Source organism: Neodiprion virginianus, chromosome 6 (genome assembly GCF_021901495.1).
Source record: "Neodiprion virginianus isolate iyNeoVirg1 chromosome 6, iyNeoVirg1.1, whole genome shotgun sequence".
Lineage (NCBI taxonomy): Eukaryota > Metazoa > Arthropoda > Insecta > Hymenoptera > Diprionidae > Neodiprion > Neodiprion virginianus.
The window spans coordinates 26,103,906-26,124,206 of record NC_060882.1 but is presented as its reverse complement, the minus strand read 5'-3'; the positions used below and the strand labels follow the sequence as shown (position 1 = coordinate 26,124,206).

General features: G+C 40.1%; 1 protein-coding gene across 3 annotated transcripts in view; it reads left to right on the top strand.

Moving 5' to 3' along the window:
- The window catches only part of LOC124307761 (amyloid-beta-like protein), a 39,178-nt gene extending 19,309 nt beyond the window's left edge, over positions 1 to 19,869 (top strand). The window contains exons 4-15 of one of the 3 annotated variants that reach the window (XM_046769817.1): positions 737 to 863; positions 6,757 to 6,847; positions 7,835 to 7,965; positions 12,860 to 13,070; positions 13,831 to 14,035; positions 14,438 to 14,620; positions 15,115 to 15,171; positions 15,477 to 15,667; positions 15,788 to 15,948; positions 16,376 to 16,602; positions 16,708 to 16,854; positions 16,970 to 19,869. In XM_046769817.1, coding sequence (XP_046625773.1) covers positions 737 to 863; positions 6,757 to 6,847; positions 7,835 to 7,965; positions 12,860 to 13,070; positions 13,831 to 14,035; positions 14,438 to 14,620; positions 15,115 to 15,171; positions 15,477 to 15,667; positions 15,788 to 15,948; positions 16,376 to 16,602; positions 16,708 to 16,854; positions 16,970 to 17,080 — 1,842 coding nt within the window. In that variant the 3' untranslated portion in view covers positions 17,081 to 19,869. Of the gene's footprint in view, positions 1 to 736; positions 864 to 6,756; positions 6,848 to 7,834; positions 7,966 to 12,859; positions 13,071 to 13,830; positions 14,036 to 14,437; positions 14,621 to 15,099; positions 15,172 to 15,476; positions 15,668 to 15,787; positions 15,949 to 16,375; positions 16,603 to 16,707; positions 16,855 to 16,969 lie in introns of all 3 variants that reach the window. The other 2 variants (XM_046769816.1, XM_046769814.1) reach the window with 2 other exon arrangements.
- The last annotated feature ends 432 nt before the right edge of the window (positions 19,870 to 20,301 follow it).

Here is a 20,301-nt window from a genome sequence, read left to right as displayed (position 1 = left end):
TTCTCTAAGTATACCAAAAATGGATACAAAATAGATGGTAAGCATACTTGCCACTGTTGGACATTGGATGACATATCATACGTATATGGAGGACATATGAGGTATAATCGTAAGGAGCTATATTCACTGTCTGGAAAATCACCCTTATCTCGTGTTCACCTTAACGCGCGTTTTCCGGACTCGTAAATCCGAGGCGAAAGGGAAGAGATAGAAGAAGGGAAAATAAAAGCAGGAAAGAAGTAGATGTAGGAAAAAAAGTAAAAAATCTCGAGAAAAGTGCGGTATCGCTTAGCGAACGGCACAAGTCGCGGCAATTGCTCTTGCAGATATGATTCAATATGCCGTTGCAGGCTTCTTCGGGAAAAGTGACGCGATTTTCTTCTTCTTCTTCGTTCTTTCTTTTCTTTCCCCCCCCCCATTTATCCGCGAGAAAACGATCAGGCTGAAGTTACAGCGAGGTTAACGAACGAAACGAAACAACGGCAAGAAATTCGTTACTCTACAATGTTGAAAATCTGCACTTTCGGAGAGTTTGCTTTTCGAAATACATTGATCGACGTGTTTCGTTGGTTACTAATCCTGAATTTCAGACAGGCATATTTGGCGAAGTAACGTTAATTTTTTTCTAAACACGCATCGTCACGGCGACGCGACTAACGATAAGCTCGACGTCGTGCGACGGAGAGATTCGGTTTACGATTTTAATGAAATTAACCATCTTCTCGTAAATTTTCAGGCTTACCCGAGCCGGGACATAACGAACATCGTCGAGTCTACCCACTACGTCAGAGTGAGCGGATGGTGCAAACCCGGACGAACCAAGTGCAAGCTTTCACGATGGGTTCGGCCCTATCGATGCCTCGGTAAGTTTATGCCAGCCATTCGCCCGCACTCGACAAAGGTGAAATTCTTTGGCGCGCATCGCGGATTAGCCGTGTAAACCCAACCGCGTGGAAAATAACTCTTATAATTATACGAGAAGAAGAAAAAACTATTGTTATAGCAGAGAAATTGAAAAATTCTGGTAAAATTTATTGATATCGATACGGTGATTTAAATATTATTATAAATTTGAGCACTTGAACAATATTTTCTGATTGTCGCAATGTTTGTAATACCTCTTTCTTTCGTTAACTCGTGCGATTTTGTTCAGTCAAACGAAGCTGTGACGTTAATTTATTGTCGAGCCAACGTCAAATTATTGTCGCAATAATTACAATAAAATATGGTACAAGTGAACGTAATCGACAATCATAGCGATAATAGTAACACATTTACAGTCGCGGGTTGATGTTCCGAATTTGAAAAGCTAGGAAAGCGCCAAATTCCGAATATTTTGCTGGCGAAACTTAAAGTAAAGAAATCAAACGTTGACGAAACATCAAAGTTACGAATGGTTCAAATCTCGACAATCAAAGTTCCGAAGGTGACAAGTTCCGAAGGGACAAAATGCCGAAAGGTTTTTTTAAAAATTAAAAAATCTGAAACATCGGAATTCCAAATGATCCAAGATTTTCAATTCTGTGAACTTCTGTTTCCGTGAAATTTCACCACTTTGATTTTCTCATTCTTTGCACCCACTCCTTGAGTAAATTTTACCCCAAGCAAACTTTATTTTCCGCAATTATACTTTTCGGAAATTTGCGCTATCGTAACTTGAATTTTCGGAACATTGACCCGTCGGCTTTCCGACCACTCGAAATTTTGTTGTTTCTTCAAAGTTTGACATCTTCGCTTCAACTTTCACCACCAAATAATTCGGAATTAGGCGTTTTCGGAACTTTTCAAATTCGCCTCAAAAAAACGTCAACCCCGCCAACACACCTTACATTTTCTGATTTATTGGAGTTAAAAAAATCATGCTTTAATTTTATATTCATAACTGCAACATCTTTCGGTTTAGGTAAATATTGAAAATAGTTGAACATTCTTACATACGCATATAGGTATATTATATTATATATATATATATATATATATATATATATATATATGTCGGCGTATCTTTGCCCGTGATTAGAACCACTCCGAGACGCCGCGGCCGAGAGAAAATTCTTTTTCCGTCAAAGTGAGTCAGAGACTTTGGCGCAAAGGCGGCTGCCGTGCCTCCTCGACTCGTTCACCAAACGATATTAATACGCCCCTCGATCAACGAGTGGATGGCACGAACCCAAGGGTGCACCAAGCCTCGTCCCCGCATGAGATACGCCGACGAAGACGTCGGTGTTTGCAACACCGGCATTTCATTCCCCGGTTCAATGCTTCCCGTATATTATTGCACCACCTTGCAGTATTTGCAACGATTCGCCCGCCTTCTTCGTTCGGCTAGTCGCGCGAATACGTGTCGGAAGCGATTCGCGGGGTCGATAGACGTGTCCGCGTATCGTTGTATCGCACGTACGTACGTACGTACCAAACGTAAAAAAAAGTCTCGACCTACGTGTGAAGAAAATCAATATATCCTCACAGGAGAAGCAAGCCTAATGGACTGAGAGCGTATTGTGTATGCCATTATATTATACGTAGGTATAAAAGACGATCAAAGGGATCTATAATTATGTACGTTCCAAGCCACGTGTGAATTTCACGTCAAAGGATCTCTAATGACTTACTACGTGTACGTGTGGAAGTTGAGCTTTCGGCATTTTATCGCACGCCAACGCGTGTGCGTGTTCTTGCTGTTTACGGTGGTAGTAAAATGTTCGAGAAATTTTCTCTAATATATTATACTTGAGGGGAGAAAATTTGGCAACTTTTTTTTATTTTTTTTTTTTTTTTTACCCGAACAATAATCGTATAACGCAGAGAATTTAGATTATTTTTTAACTGTCTCTTTTTTTTTTTTTTTCTAAATCCAAGCCGAAAATATGTTGTTCGAAATGAGGTGAAAAAGATGCTGTCCAAGTTTCAGTTTTTAATATTAATTAATTCAGAGGTGCCTTCGTTTAAATAACATGGGAAATTTTGTTTTCAAAATCTGGAGTTTTATAACTCGTCGACGCGTTAGTTTACCGACAAGTCCACGGAACGTATTTTTGTCGGGCATTTGACGCTCTACAAAAAAAAAAAAAAAATCTCGTTATCAATTTATGATAAATCTACTCTTTCAAAGGTTATTCGAGATCCTTGAATACCTTTTGACCTGTTGAAAAATAAAAAACAGTTGCGATATACTGAAACTGAGAAAACGCTGTAGAAGATTAGATTTTCGAAATTGAAGTTCCGATGCTCGTATAACAAGTTCGCTTTTTTGTGTCACAACAATTCGGCCAAAGGTATACGTGTACACATATATATATGTACGTATGTATATCACAAGACGCGACAATGCTGCCGAAACGCGGTTCGCCGACGACGTCGCGACCTAAAACTCACGGATTATTACGTACACCTTCACCTTAAATTTATAACTACCTACCTGAGGTGCTCGAGGCGCCTGGCGACGAATTACGTCACCGTCACAAGTAGGTATCCGTTCAAACGTGGTTCAAACACTCCGTCGTCGTCGTCGATCGCGATGCAAATTTCACATCAATGGCGTATTGTTTCTTATACGCCAAGGTAAGTATAGCTCAAGACGCGCGAAATTTTTCGATCTGTATCGCGATCGTTTAACGTGACGAATTTTGTTGTTTTCTTTCTTCCTCTTGCATGAAATGATCTGATTACGGAACTTTACCGTTTCGCGTTGTCTTGTTTAGGGTCATTTTTTCAGTCATTACTGAAATTAAATTACAAACGCAAGCCGTTTACTCTGCTAGATCAAGGTACTTTGACAAATTGTTAAGGTATAATAATAATAATGTGAAAAAGAAAAAAATGATGAATTACAATTTTGGAAAATCTCGCTGTATTCTGCAATAAGGATAATTGTAATATAAATACCATTATAATTACGAGGACGAAAAATTTGGATGATTCGCATCTCTGCGGTTTTTATTATTATAGATGCAACGTGATGGCGTATTATGCTAATTTTTTTTTCTGTTCATTTTTGTTAATTAATCCATCGTCATTTACACACAAGTTTCACTGTTTATTTTTTTTTATTTTCTTACTTTCCATCTTATGCCACAGTGATTATAATTATTTCTCTATTTTGTTTTTCACAACAGTTTAGTCGCGTGGACTTGATAAAAATTCCGGCGTAGAGTTGTAATATTTTTTATCTCGTAGATTGGAGATGTTATGCCTTATCGAAGCAGAAATATGGATGGTATAATCGGGGAACGAGGGCATATAAGATAAAAAAAAAAAAAAATGACGGAATGGAAAAAACGCGGCTCCTTTTCCCTAATTCGATAAAACGGTTTAATACGTATAATATGTATATTTATATATATATATATGTATATTATACGATACGTCCCTTATAAATACATCCACAGGTGACCCTGATAAACGATTCGGAAAGAGCATATTTCAACCTTTCCAATTCGCCATAATATACAGAATATTTCAAGTATACATATATATATATATATAGCAGGCTGTAAATGTCGACCTAACAATACGGGACGCGGGGGTTGCGTAGATTTATTTATAAATACAAGGGAGAAAAGTTTGGCAAGAAGAAAAAGACAAAGAAAAACTATAAGAAGAACAGTAGCTACGGGGCTCCGTAAGCCGCGAGTATAAGCGACACCCTCCATGGGGTTGATATTCCCGTTTTTTTTTTTTTTTTCGTCCAAACTCTGCGGTTTCACCCTCGATATAACTGCCGAATTTACCAGACACGATATCGTGTCGTCTTCAGCTTATAAATTAACGGAGGAAGGACGTAGAGTGACGAGAATAATTGGGAGCTTTTTTTTCTTTTTTTTCTTTCGTTTTGTCTTCAAATTTCCTAACTCGATTCGTTCTCTTTTACTCTCGCACGGTGATCCCGGCACCTCGCGAAATATTGCAGCAACGACCCGACCCTTTCCCATCTTTCCGGTATTCGAACACAGAGGCGGACGAAAAGCCGATACTCCCTTTTTTTTTTTTTTTTTTATTTTTTTTATACGACCCATCGATCCATCGCCGTAAACAAATCACAAAGAGTTTCTTCATTGCTCGAACTGTACATCGCGCTTCTGTTCTCGATTTTTCCTGACGTAGGAAAGCCACCCACCTATATATATATATATATATATATATATGCGTGTGTGGGCGTGTATCACATTTGTACGAATGTGTACGGATTGAATTTCAATAACACACGTGGCATTCGAGTTTTCCCCCTTATAAATATCCATTGCCAATCCTCGTTTCGCGTCAATACGTCATGTCGACGATCGGCACACGAGTTTCGCGTACATTTTTGTAATATATGTATACATGTTTGAAGGATACACGCGCGTGTATCCTGAAACTTATCGTCTCGTTAGACACGCGAATCGCGCATAGCTTTTGTATTATAATTGCATTTGTATTACGAGTCGCGAGATATATCGTAGCGTTACGGACAGCGACGCGAGATTGTCTCATTTGTGGAAATTGCCGGAGGCTTTGCCGAAAGCGACGAATCCGCCGATCGCTTTGTTCTCGCATCTCACGGAATTCCGGGGTAATCAAATTTTCATACCGTACAGGTACGCGTGTGTCCTGCGGGTCCTTCGATTGAAGAATCTTGCGTTGAAACATTTCGAGGTCTGAACGAAATTTCGTGAAAATTATGACAAAAAAAATTAAAGAAAAAAAAAGAAAAAACGAGTAATTACTAGATCAAACATATTTCATTGAAGCTGAGAAACTGATTTAATTGAAGAACAATTACAAAGTAACGGTGAATTACACCTCGGGTGAATATTTAATTACGAATGCTCAGACAGCAGTGTATATCGAATATACGAACGGTGAAATAAAAAAAAAAATTGAATTACAATTTGAAACCCCCGTCTGTGTTTTTCAGCGAAATTTGGCGCTCGTTGCGCGTTATCATATTAGCTTTGAAAAACGATCTCATACAATGAAACTTGTAATTTTTATAGAAAAAAAGGTAGATCGAGAGGGGATAAAAGTTTTAGTGTATAAACGCATTGAGGTATAATATGCGCGATTTTTTTTTCTATTTTATTTTATTTTTTTTCTTTTCCGATGCTTTACAAAGACGTCGGAACGAGTGTTATCACCACACCCGTCGCCGCTCGTTCGAAGCTCGACTTTTAGGTGTAGACCTACGTACACGTACGTACCTTTGTACTTTGTAGAGGTTACGGAAGAGACGAAGTGAGGGATCTCGCGTAAATTATACCCAAGGGGCGTCTGTCGTGAGTGGGAATTTCCATGCGGGATGATCCGAAGCGTGTGTGTGTGTGTATGTTTGCACGGATACAAACACGCAGAGACCGCGAAAACGCTCGGATGCTTTCAACGTCACTCTCGCTAATTCCCAGTGCCAATCAAATTCGGATTAACGTTCGTAGGTATTAAGTCGCTTGTTGTACAAACGTCGCTGGATACGCGACGTGTCCTCCTTGTACGAGCTCCAAAGGAACTGGCAAATTGTGCAATATCCTTGATTTTGGGGTGGTTCGATCGTGCAGCGACCGTGAAAATTAAACCCTCGCCCAGACACGATCTCAATATTCATTAGGTATACAGGCAATTAGCGCGAGTTGCCGGGGAAAAGTCGAGACCTGTAACGTAATCGATTTGCTCCGGCATTGTCGTATAGTCGTCTGTGCTTTGGTCTCTCGACGCATCGGGTATCGTAGAATTGGAACGTGTCGTTGAAACACGCTTGTTCATCTTTGATCTTGTGCTTTTCAGAGGGTCCGTTCCAAAGCGATGCTCTTCTCGTACCGGAAGGTTGTCTCTTCGATCATCTTCACAACCACACAAAATGCTGGGAATCTCACAGGTAGATATTTAATTTACCTATTTTTAGTGATCTCGGGCCCTTTTCTAATAATCAGAGGATCGGCATTGAAAGATACAACAGGAAATTTGCACACCGGCGGGATTATCGGGACGGTATTAGGTTTAAAATTTAAAAAGCAAAGCAAATTAAGCGATTTCGGTTCGTTCTCTCGTATATTATAATATTCATACGGTACCATCGATGTCTTCGGTATGATATTCTTCTGTATGCATTGTTAACCCTTTGAGTCATAGTGGCAAGTATTCTTACCACCTATTTTATATCCATTTTTCGCATACTTAGAGAACTTTGAAAATATATTTCTTATCGGTTTTTTGCTATTTCTGATAGTGGACTAAGAGCTTTTCAATACTCGAGGGTAATTATTGCGATGTAATGTAAATTATTATCGTATATATATTCAGATTCGTAACCAGCGAGCCCAAAAACCATAGAATAATATCTTGTTACAAATTTCGATTCGGCACATCAACGCGTGACTCGAAAGGTTAACGAATAAGGGAATATCCACAGCGTGGATAGAATTTTTTTAACCAACCCGACGTAACGAAAAAGAATGTACGATTAGCTCCGTCCGTATCTTTCTTTCATATTCTCCTCTCAATTATCCTTCGCGGTGTGACAATTTCACGTATCGACCTGATACATAATTTATGCCATAACGAGCCGTCCGAAATCCGGGCAAAGCGATAAAGCCGAGAGTTTCCAGTTCACTGCATTGTTAAAGGCTCGTGAATGCGAAATTTTGTGTACACACCTGCTGTACATAGTTGTCGGTGTTGTTGTAGTAATATGATCGAGTGGCGAAAGAGGATCTCGGGCTAAACGATCGCCATTCATCACGCCTATCCTCTTTTATGCCGTTTTTCATATTCATCTCTCTTTCTATGCACACATTATTATTCTGTCTTTCTTTCTCCCCCCCCCCCTTTCTCTCTCTCTCTATCTCTCTCTTCCGCATCACAGGTGGAATTCAACCGCCGCCGATACCTGCCGGGAGCGAAATATGAACCTTCGGAGCTTCGCCATGCTTCTACCCTGCGGCATATCCCTATTTTCTGGTGTCGAATTCGTCTGCTGTCCCAAACACCTCAAGGGTGAGTATATCGCACAAAGGATTAATTATGCGTTAAATCACGCAGGTGCGAATTTTCAGTCCTATGAAAGAAAAAAAAAAAAAAAAAAGTAAGAAAGAACAATTAAAAGATAAAAAAATAAATCCCTCAAGAAGCGTATATCGTATACATATACGGTGTGAAACGAACCACCCTTAAAACTTTGCTAATTTCTTCACCTTCCACGCATTGGTCGTGACGGGGTTGGGTTTTATCGGCGTCACACTCACGAGAGCGAGACTGCGAACCAGACCCGAGCCGTGTATAATCGATGTGTCAGGGTGTATAAGGTATTTTTATATTCAAAGTCACTCTCCAGTTGAAGAATCGACCTGAAAATCCGCGTCCCGCCCGCGGTGACGTGCTTGACTTTTACACATCGGAACGTTGAATAATTCAAGGTCAACAATGAACTTTTGTCGCCCTTTTCGACCAGCTCAAGTGGTCCCTCTTCCCTTATATTTTATTTTAGTTTATTTAAAAACTTCTTTTTCCCTTCTCCTATTTTCTTTAAACCCTGGAGCATACCTTTGTACCAAACCCATCCAAACCGCGGCGAAATTTCTTCGCTCAAATTGATGAGGAAGATTTATAACACGATTTGTACGTACCTGTGCAATACTCGGGAAGAAGAGGAAGGGAATCCTTTCCCAGAATTCGTGCGTCGTGTATCTTTACCGTAGCTGGAGAACTGTGCAGGTATAATCAATTGCGAAAGTTATCATTTACAGGGACAACTGTATACAACCTACAACCTTCTCCGATCAGTCGTGAAATCAAGCTACAACCATCCGCTCTATGCTCTCGTACATAGGCTGGAGGGATTTTGTCCCTCTCGATTGCTTTCCCGGGTTAACGGAATGTCCAATAAACGGCCGAATCGAGTAACTGATTGACAGAACGAAGGTCTGAACGAGCGAATACGGAGGGTCGACGCACAGCACGTCCAAATCCTGCAGAGAGAGATACAATCACAGCGTGATAAGTCTCAGGGATTTTTTCTGGTCCGTGTTCTTATCCGTCTGTATCCTGGTTAAACGGAGTTATATATTTTCTTTCTTCCATTTCCGCAATACGTCCGTGTGTATTATATTCAACAGTTTGAACGCGTCTTTGTTGGAGTTATTGATTTTCATATATTATATCTCATAAAGCTGCATTGCAGCTGGGTGCAACGGAAAAACGACGAAATCGTCCTACAACGCTTTAAGAAGACTTCTACCACGCCCCGCAAGATTCAGGATTGAGGGAAAAGAACAAAAATGAAATTCAGCGATAATCCTTTCTACAACACGGTTGTATACTTGAAAATTAAATTAAACAATTTTAAAAGAACTTGAGTACCGTGAAAATTAGCGTTAAGACAATATCCGTCTCTCGTAGAGAAACGCAAACGACAATCTCTCTGGAGGAAAATTTTTCCCGTTTCTGGAAGAAGCGAAAAACAGTAGAGACTCCAATTCGGGATAAAAAAAAGAAATAAAGGACAGCTGTTGTAAGCGTACCATTTACGACATCTAAATGGAAATGATTTTTACAGCTGGTCCGGATGTGATGATATTTGAATGATCGAAACGATGCGTCAATGAACAATGAACGCGATGAGTGGTGTAAAAAAAAAAAAGAGCGAACGCGATGAAAACTTCGTCTGCGACGAAGAAAGCGCGAACGGAATGTTTACGCTGCGAGTCCATGGATGTGGACAAAAGGGGGTGCGGTGCATGAGAAATGATCGGTGGCGAGGAGCCCTTTGAGTCATATGGTCCAGAGCTCCGGAGTCGGGTAAGGGTTGGTTTTATGCAGAATAAGGAGTGACAGTGCAAAGTGGAAGTGGCTACGGCGAACCAACGGGGAGGTGTGTTAAATGAACAGAGAGACAGGGGTGGGCAGGGGTTGTATAATACGCGCACACGGACGGACACACCCACATGCCGGTGGCGGAGGGAGGCTTTTCGTTCGTCGTTGACTGGCTTGCTCGTGCAATCAATAATGTAAGCTGACGACTGCGCGTCGTACGCGATGGCGATGCCGGCGATGGCGAGGGTGAACGAAGACGAGGTGGAGGTGGAGGACCAGGGAAGGTTCGGCGCGATTCGGACCCCCTCGGCGTCTTTGCCTGCAGACCGAAACCGTCACCGTCACGATTCGCGCCTGACCGAAAGGGGTGGAAAAATTTTGACGCCAAAAATACGTCCCGCTCACCTTGTACCTACGATGTATATGCATGTATAATTTTTAGTTCCGGTTACCGCTCAGTCCTTAACTATTTTCATTTTTTACCACAATCGAAAAATGAAAATTAATTTTCTAGACGTTACCGGAGATTCTAGTATCCGTTACTATTCTTTCCCATTGTTTAACTAAAAAAGTAGAGTAAACAGAAGAAACTGATTTTGCGTTGCAATTACCAAAAAAGGATCGGCGACAGCGCAAAATGGTTAGGCGCACCTCGTTTATCGTAATCCCAACAATGTTCGAACAGTTTTTTCAACGATACCTGTTTTACTGAATTTTATACGCGTCTGTAGAGGTGGCGGCGTGTGACGTACTTTACCAACCGGGGAAGGAAACCCTGATGGATATGTGTGCGGATTTTGAAGGGATTTGATAAGGGTATAACGGGAGGACGTTTCTCTCCCTGGGCCAATATCGCCGGAACGTGACGACACATATCCAGCTATATACTCGCGTGATGCACGGTGTGTCACGCGTTATGATTCACGTGCATCGTCGTTTTCCGATACTTCTACACCGCAGGATAGACGACGAAATTAAACCTGACATAAATTTATAACGAATTTACACGAATGAAAAACATTGATGCAATCGGTATTCACGCAGAGTAACTGCGTGTAATCTTGAATTTTGGTAAATCATCCCCAAATCTCGAACTTATATCGTTATCTTTTCACCCGATCCCACTGTCTGTGGATAATGGAACAAACATACCTACACCAAACCTACTTTATACGTACGTATCAAGAACGACTCAACGTTACTTCGGGGTTATTCTTGACTCGGTTTTTCAAGCATCGTTCCGAACTCATACCAAGAGAATCCACGTGTGCAGCGACCAATGAGGATGAGTATTATAAATGGCCTGCGACACACGTGCGTCACGGGCTTAACTAGGTGTACATATCGTATCACAAGAAATATAACATATCTCCGAGAGGAATGCATAGAAGGTGTTGTACGTACCTATGTGTGCATGTCTGTACATTCATACGTGTACCGTAGCACGGCTCCGAGCCACGTGACCTATTTAAAAAGTGCGGCATAGCGCTGCGGAGGATACATACATGTATCCAAAGCAGCATATACATGCATGTATGTATAATGTATGCATTTACACATACATTCGTGAAATAGCACCGTTGCTGCTGCAGCGCATGCAGCGTGTTTCAGAGAGCTGAGTTTTGCGGGTCAGTCTTTTGTTGTTGATTATTTTCGTTTTTTTTTTTTTTTCATGTTTTCTCACTCCGACGGTGAAGAACATAAAGTTCTCGACTCATCAGAGATGAGGCGCGTCTCTGTCCTCGGAGAATGCTCTGTGAAGGAACGACTCGAGAACCTAGTTAGCAGCGAAGTTACAACTCGAGCTGCAACAGAGCCAAATTAGCGTTCGTTGAAATTATGCAACAATTTCAGCAACGTTCTTCCGCGTCGCGGTCACGTGTGCATCACTCGAGGATCTTACCGTGCCAACGACACTCTTCGTCATCTTTCGGCCGTCATTCCGTCTAACGATCAGCCGTAATTTTTCATTTTCACCCCCGCCTGTAATAAATAGCGGGATAAAAGGCGAAGCCACGTGATATAGACATCGCGCTTATTACGGTGGTTGAAAACATTCGGCCGGTGGAAAAGTGAACTCGTAAAATTCGCTGATTTTTCAACGTGTAAAGAACTTTCTGCTCACAGCTCGCGAACCTTGAAATTTTTACGTTTTATGACCGAGAGTCCGGGAGCTGAAAATTGTGCCGACGTATAAGTAGGAGCAAGGGGGGAGAAGGAGAAGAACGAGCCTGAAAATAATAAAATGAAAAAACTCACCCGCATATCGGATCCTGATATTCTATATTCGCTTGAATATTTTCACGGGTAAATCTGCAGCTTTTTACGGCGTACGCGTTAGCATTTAGGTACGTAGTATACCTGTATTCTTCGGGCTGATTCTCTTGCGGATGTATTTTGCATTGTAAAATCAAAAAGGAAAATTTTCCCAGGCATTGTTAGATCAGACGAGCCTTGTCGAGCGAGAGAAGACTGTGCGGTAAAATTTCGCACGATATAGCTGGTATCGAAATGCCGCTTGTATTATCGCCAAATCCGCTCTCGATAACCAGACTCTGCCGTTGCTACCGCTGCTGATGTTACTGCACAACCCCATTCAGACCTCAAACAATGGGGAACGCCTTGAATGGGAAGGTATTCTGATAAATGGCGCCGTTTCGTAAAGGACTTTGCCTGCGCCGTTGCCAGGGATCTTCGAGAGTATTCGATTTGGCATTATTATACGTTTATATGTATATACATGCCAACTTTTTCTCCTTGTATATATATGTATATCGTATACGTATATATATATAATATGTACGCGAATTAAAGCAGCGAGTTTATCCGCTCACGGTAGAAAATGACAAGCTTTCGCAGGGATGAAAAAGAGAATACAGAATCCTCGACGGATTTCGCTGGTAATTTATATCCTTGTCGACTTTTTACGTCAGGCTTAAACCTCCTTCAACCGAGTATATAGAGGAGACATGGTCCGGTATTGCACAATACCTCCTCTCATGTAAGACGTTGTATTGTCGTTTTTTTTCCTTCTTCTTCTTTTTTCTCTACTATTATTTAATGCTTCTTTTATCTGCAGAAAATGTAAAACCAAAGAAGCCGGTCGACCTGCCGCTTCCAAAAGGCATCGACGAGGACGTGGACGAGGATGAGGACGATCTTGAGGACGAGGATGACCTGGCCGATGACGACAGTGACTCGGACGGTGACCTGGACGATGTTCTCAGCGACCAAACCGACGAGGACGAGAGCGACGAGGAGTACGTCGACGATTACGATACCACGACTAGGTAAGATCGTGGATATGCGGTGACGTGATATTTTCGAATAATCAGCGATTCTGTAGCTGTGAAAAGCAGCTGCTGGGAAAACGGGGGCACTTTTTGAAGACGGATTTCTTCTTAGAATGTCTAATATTAATCATCCGAATTTACACGAAGCAAAAGCTCTTGAATGCGGGTCGCGAGGGCGAGAGTTGCCGAGTAAAGAAATGGGGGGACTCGGGGTGAAAGTATATATTCGACGTCAGCTTTTCTCTGGTAAAGAGTGAAAAATCGTGCGAGGTCTGAAGAGAAGTGGGAATTATGATTATTCGTATAACAATTTCGTTCAAGACTCGCAGATCCTACTTCCTTTCGTTTCATTTAAACGAATGTCATGTCATATCTTTCTCTCGAGTCGTGACGTGTTTCTATTGTGTTTCCTTGGCCGCAAGGTGCGCCGTGCATTTGGTGTCTCGTTCTTCTCTTCACGTGTATAAATGCAAGTAAAACAGGCGTTTACGTTACACGAACACGCCGTCTCTCGTCCGTTCTTATTTCGCAATTTCTCTCTCTTCTCGTATCTGCTATCAAAGAGGAGAAGGAAAGATCGAAGAGGGAATATCGGTACACGTAGATTCCTTTGTCACGTTTAAATTGTGTAGGGACACGTTTCCCTGCAGAAGCGATTCCAGCCACATTGACGAGCACGCATTCCTCTCTCGTGTTCGTGTGTTGTGAGATGAAAATTCTCCCGTCGCTAAACGTCGATTTGCATCTCGCATTACAGTCGGCCAGCTACAACGGTATCAACGACTGAAAAATCGGAAGTTACTCCCATGCCGCTTCCGGTGAGCTCCAGCACTCTTCAACCCTCCCAGCCCCACGCGACCCCCGACCCTTATCTCACTCACTTTGATCCGAGATCCGAACATCAGAGCTACAAACAGGCCCAGATGCGGCTGGAGGAGGTTCACAAGGAAAAGGTTACCAAGGTAAGTGAGCGCGACTATACGCACACATGCTTCTATCACCCTCCGCAACCCGGATACCGAAGGCAATTTATACACCGGAGAGTGGGTGAGATAAGAAAGAAACTACCTTTCAAGTTGGAAATCAAGCTTAGGGCACGTCGTCTACGTCTCGCATCGTACATTTGTGAAGCAAATCATGCGGTCAAAGGTATATTCTACGTCATCTAACGATCGAGGCACCCGATTCGTCTTGTTTGTCCGTTGGTTTTATTAATTTAAACGAAAACCAAAAACGAATTGTTATAAACATTATTTTACACGTGATTCAAATCACCGTATTGTACGATAGTACTTTGCGTTTTCTTTCAATTACTTACCCTTAAGAATTTTATCCGCGAAATCTGTGTGCTACAACGTTTTTAGGTGATGAAGGATTGGAGTGACCTCGAGGAAAGGTACCAGGACATGAGGGCACGAGATCCTGTTGCCGCTGATGCTTTTAAGCGGAAAATGACGGCCAGATTCCAGGAAACTGTTGCCGCACTTGAGGCTAGCGGCGCTGCCGAAAAGCATCAGCTCAGCGCTATGCATCAGCAACGCGTTCAAGTTCGTAATCTGCATGTATTTTACTTACCTTCCCCGGGATTCTTACGTGTAAAATTTGCCGTGGTGGCTTTTTAATTTACGACAGGCGTTGTGATATTTATTTCCAAGGGGATAACAGAGTTGTGAACTTCCCAAAGATGCTTTACAAAATATTTCAACTACGTTTGTTTTTCCAACTTTAAAAGCGAATGTTGGACAAAAAACCGCTTGGCAGGTTCTACGAAATTGTCGAAATCGATGTAGAAGAATCTGTTATATTACGAAATAATCAATATTCACAGTGTCGTTGGATACGTGTTGCCGAAAATTTTTAAATACGATGATTTCACAGGAATTTTTAACCCAGCGAAAACTGCAGCTCTTCTTCCGGAATTATGTGTTATTGTACCAAATTGCCTGGTTTTTCAATCCCGGTGTTCTGTTCGTCGGATATTGCTGCCAGTGCTTACCAAACTCTATTATTTACTCCTTCTGTTTAGGAGGCTGTTAAACAGAGGAACGAGGAAGCTATGGCATGCTACACGGCGGCGTTGAACGAAACTCCACCAAACGTAAGTCTCTGAGTGTCCATCCGTACTTATGTACATAGATATGTACAAATATACATACCGTGTAAATACGGTAGGTATTATACTCAGGTACGAAAGCGTACGTAGCTCGAGCGTTGAAACATATTTGAGTGTTGAGTTCGAGTAAGCGCGCGCTACCTTTACTGAGGTTTTTTCATTTAACCCAGTTTCCTAATGGACCTTTCATACGAGTCCAACTCATTTAGTAGCCGCGTGCACCTGCGCCGAGTCCGCGGAAAGAAGGGGGGTTTATTTCCTTTTTTTACCTCCGTGTTTTATCGTTATAGATGCACCGTATTCAAAAGTGCTTGCAAAAATTACTCAGAGCATTGCACAAGGACAGACATCACACGATTGCCCACTACAAACATCTGTTGGACAGCAGCTTAGAACAAGCACAAAGAGAAAAACCTACCACTTTGGAACATCTAGCCGAAATTGACAGAGTTACCAATCAGAGTCTTCTCATGTTGGAGCGGTGAGTTGTTATCGTTGATTTTTACGTCTCAACGTCACGGGTGCTCGATGAAAGAGAAAGCTTACATAAGCCAGGTCTCAAGAGAACCACGTATCAATTGGTATCAATCTCTGTTATCAGGTATCCTGAACTGAGCGCCAAAATTGGCCGTCTGATGGACGACTACGTTCTGGCACTGAGAAGCAAAGATGAAACCCCGGGACTGCTTCTAGCTATGACCAGGGAGGCTGAGGCATTTATACTCGACAAATACGAAGCCGATGTAGCCAGTAAACAACAAGGTGAATATGTTGCGTTAAATGATAAAATTGTATAGCCAAGGAACAAGATTTGAAATGGTTTGTCCGATTATATGAGTCATCTGGTAATTCATTACTGCTAGATTCGTGGATGCGATACAGTTTTTTTCTTAGTATTGTGTGGGATCGAATGTGATTCCCAAGTTTTTCCGAAGGATTCTGATTATTTAGAATCGGGATAAACAAGAGTCAAGAAGACAAGGCATTATTTGAAAGAGATTAAATCTGAGCCAAATAACTGCCATTGCTGTAATTTGTTTGGTACCGAGTTGGGAAAATATCGTTACAAAATGGCTCATATGTATTGCAAAATTATAGTTGCTTTTCAGTATGAATTAATCGCACTGTTTATCGTCATTTTTTGTAGGATAGATTCTAACAGAATTTCTCACCATTGTACTGTATTTAGAAAAAGAACACCAAAAGCAATTGGAGAGAGTGCGCAAGGAACAACGAAAAGCTGAACGTGGCGAACTAAGAACTGAACAACAGCAACATGAAGATGGAAATCCGATTGTTGAAAAGAAGGACGCTCCTCAACAGTTAGAACCGTCTGCAGCTGGGGCGGCCATGCATAACGAGGGAATTGTTAGGGCAGCCCACAGCATGACTCACGACAATTCTCATCCCGAAGTGGTAAGCCAATTAATATTTCAACCCAACTTAAAAAAAATAATTGTTCGTCTTGCATATTTTGGATCCCAATAATGTGTGACGACAATGCCGTAATTGTATCTTCAGGGATATGCCGTGAGACGCGAAGTATATCACAAGGAAAGTCGTTCCGTTTACTTCACCCTCGCTTTTGCTGGCATAGCTTTGATGGCTGCTGCAGTTGTAGGCGTCGCGGTGTTCAAGAGACGCAGTGCCAGGAGCCCTCACAGCCAGGTGACATCTATCTCCGGGAAACAAATGGAGAATTATACTTATATACATTATTTTATAACCGTTTGAGCGTATAATTATGAGTTTGTATTGTTGACACCAGTTTGTAATTTTCCAGGGATTCATCGAAGTTGATCAGGCAGCCACACCTGAGGAAAGACACGTAGCTAACATGCAGATAAATGGCTACGAAAATCCGACCTACAAATACTTTGAGGTCAAAGAATAATTCAATCAAATTGCAATAAGAAAATTGGTCTTAGTACCACGTTTCAATCACTTTACCGTAATTTCTTTAGGAATCTCAACATTATGTTAGAATCGAATAGAGTTTTTCTTAACGGCGTGGTTCACGTCGCCCAGTGGGAGCCAGAATCGAAATTTTAAAACACTCGAGTTTGCTGCGTATTCGGCGATGCAGGTTTTAAACACAACTGCTTTGCGCTCTTCTGCTCGATTTCAACCACATCGTGAGATATCTCTATCGTGTCGAGTTCGTTTACTTTAACAACATTGTTGCAATCGAGTCAACTCAAGTCCATAAAACACTGATCGTGTTGTTCCTGTAAACGAAATAAATACTCGATTACAGTTTGGAGCCCCTCAAAATTCGAATATTGCCTTGGTTCATTTGCGCTAAGAATGCAGAAGAAAGGGCGTTATAGTCACCTATATTATAGAAGTAAGTCTAGTTTTGGTTTTCCCCGCGATGTTGTTTTTCTCTCTGTCAAAAATTCCAATTCAGTTTAAGCATACCAAGACTTTGAATGATTATCATGATATTTTTGTAACAACGGTGACGTATTATTAATAACCCGGAAGTATTATTACAGTATTTCATTAGATTGGTTTATTTATAGGCTCTTTCTCCATTGTATTCTTAGGTTCTGATATTTTTTGAGTATCTGGCATGTCAGCGAACCCGCAGCAATTTGTGCAGCTTTCAATTGTAGCCTGATGAAAAACGGTAGCAGCTTACTGCAGAGTATATTAACAATACTAATATAATATAATATTATAATCGCGAATAACATAATACTCTCAAAGTATCAGAACAATAATACAGATTTTTAGCAATTTTCGACTCGTGCTTTTGTTATCAATTTCCACTGCCTTTTTTTTTTTAAGTAATCTCTCACTCAGTACTTAATATCTTCTTAGACTAATACTATCACTTAAGAAATAAATAAATTTAAACAAAAATCATTAACGTATTTAAAGTTAACAGAAATAAAATTCTATCATTCCAAGCCAAGGTCCACTGTTTTCGAGGTGCTTGTGACATATTGGAAAATATTGGAGAGTCTTATTCGATTTTCTTGGAACATTCCGTTGATGAAATTTCAAGAAAGTCATGTCGAAACTCTCGAATAAGAGGAACAGATAAATGGAGTTATTTTGAATGGCATATACCTCTACCTTCGTTAAAAAAGTGGCGGCTGTTGAAACAAGGATTTGTTTCCTGTTTGTTTTTTGGAAATCGTTCATACAATAACTATCTTAGGATATTAATAATTACTAATTATATATGATGATAATATATTACACGTTTAATGCTTATATATTTGTATATGAACAAGAAATAATGACGCGTGCTTTGACCGAAATTACTATAAAATATATTTCACCAATATCTGTAGTATTTTTAAATCGACAAACATATTTCTGCGTTACCTCGTTGGTCTCGTTGGACTATTTTAAGGTAAAAAACAAAATCCTAAACGTAATAATTCCTGATAGATTAGCGTATTACGGATACATGTGCAGATATAAATGGAATAAAGCGAAAGCAGGAAAACAATTGTCACACGCCATAGTTATAATCATAATGTTATGAACAATCTGCTATAGTGAAAAATTCATACTTCGACGGTCGATCACGATAAATTAATGAACAACTGAGTTATAAACGGGAAAATTACTTTCATATTGGAAAGTAATAATCTTCTCAATTACGATTTACGAGCTTCATTTATGACAGAATGAAACGACGCAGTCAAGAATTGGGTATTCTGTTCTATTGCTGGAACATTTCCTTTCAAGTTTTTAATCGATTGACGTCATAAAACGGCATAATATGCATGAACCTATGTTGATATTGGAAAATAAACAGTGAATGTTCAATTTCATGTGATTTCGGTGAAATGGCAGCTTAATACTGACACAGAAAATCATACACACACACACGCGAACATAAATACACACAGATACACTTATAAACTGCTAAATGTTATAAATAATATTTTAGATATATTAAGATGATAGCAATTACCACGTGAGTGTACTATGATGAAGAAATACAACAAAATAGCATCAATAACATTAATAATAATGATACATATATATTAAATTAATTATATATTAATTATGTACCTATAGCATATAACCGTTATACATTGACACGTCATCGCATGTAAACTCGGCTCGACGATGGCACACAGATGAATTAAGAATTTTGAGATAAGTAATTGGTAGTTGTCTGTTATTGGCAATACCACAAATAAAACAGCAATTCACATGGTCAACTCAGATATTTAAATAACAATAACTTACCGAGCATAGCTGACAATAGTTTTTGATGCCAACTATTATTCACTCCAATATTCATTCCTGTCTTGTAAAACGGTCGCGTCAAGTGAATATGTACGTATAGACAATTACCAATGTTTCATTTTAGAAGATGCTTAGAGGGATAGCGATTATCAGTATTAGTGGTCAGGGCATATCAATACATGACCCAAATGAAAAAAAAATTAATATATTCTTTCAAATACCGTGAGTCAACGTCGAGCTACCATATATAAGTTTAAGAATTGATTTTTGTAAAGAGGTAATAAGTATATTATTAAATATGGAAGAAATAATTGACTTAGTTTAAAAATCACGTGAGATGAGAGAAAAGAATATACGTCCTTTAGTAGAAGTCCAGATTCGAGTGAAAAGAAAAATAAAAAATCTAAAAAAAAAAAAAAAAAAATAACTAAAAAATGGAAGTAGATCTTATTTTTACAGTTTTTTCGGTGTTGCTCTTAAATTATATTTATCTTCGAATCATATTCATCTGTTTTACTTATAAGCAAATGTGGTGATAACATTTGCTCGTCTAATCGTATAAGACATACATGTCTTCGCTACAGGTGTCTCTCCACAGAACTTCTCATTTTCTTTCATACCTTACAATCGTAAAAACGCGTGTCTACTCACAGTTTGTTACCTTCAAAGGCACATATTGCTGAATACATTATATAGTCGCTTCTTACGTAAAATATCTAACAAATTATAGATCTTGTGAAGGCACAATACTTTATGATATATTAAAAGTGACTCGAACTAAAGAAGGAAAAGCAGAAAAGGAAAGATTCTACGAATAATTATTTAATTTCGACCAATTAGACGAAACGCAATTTTTCCATAAAATTTATAATTCGATAAATTAGGTGTGAAATGTTC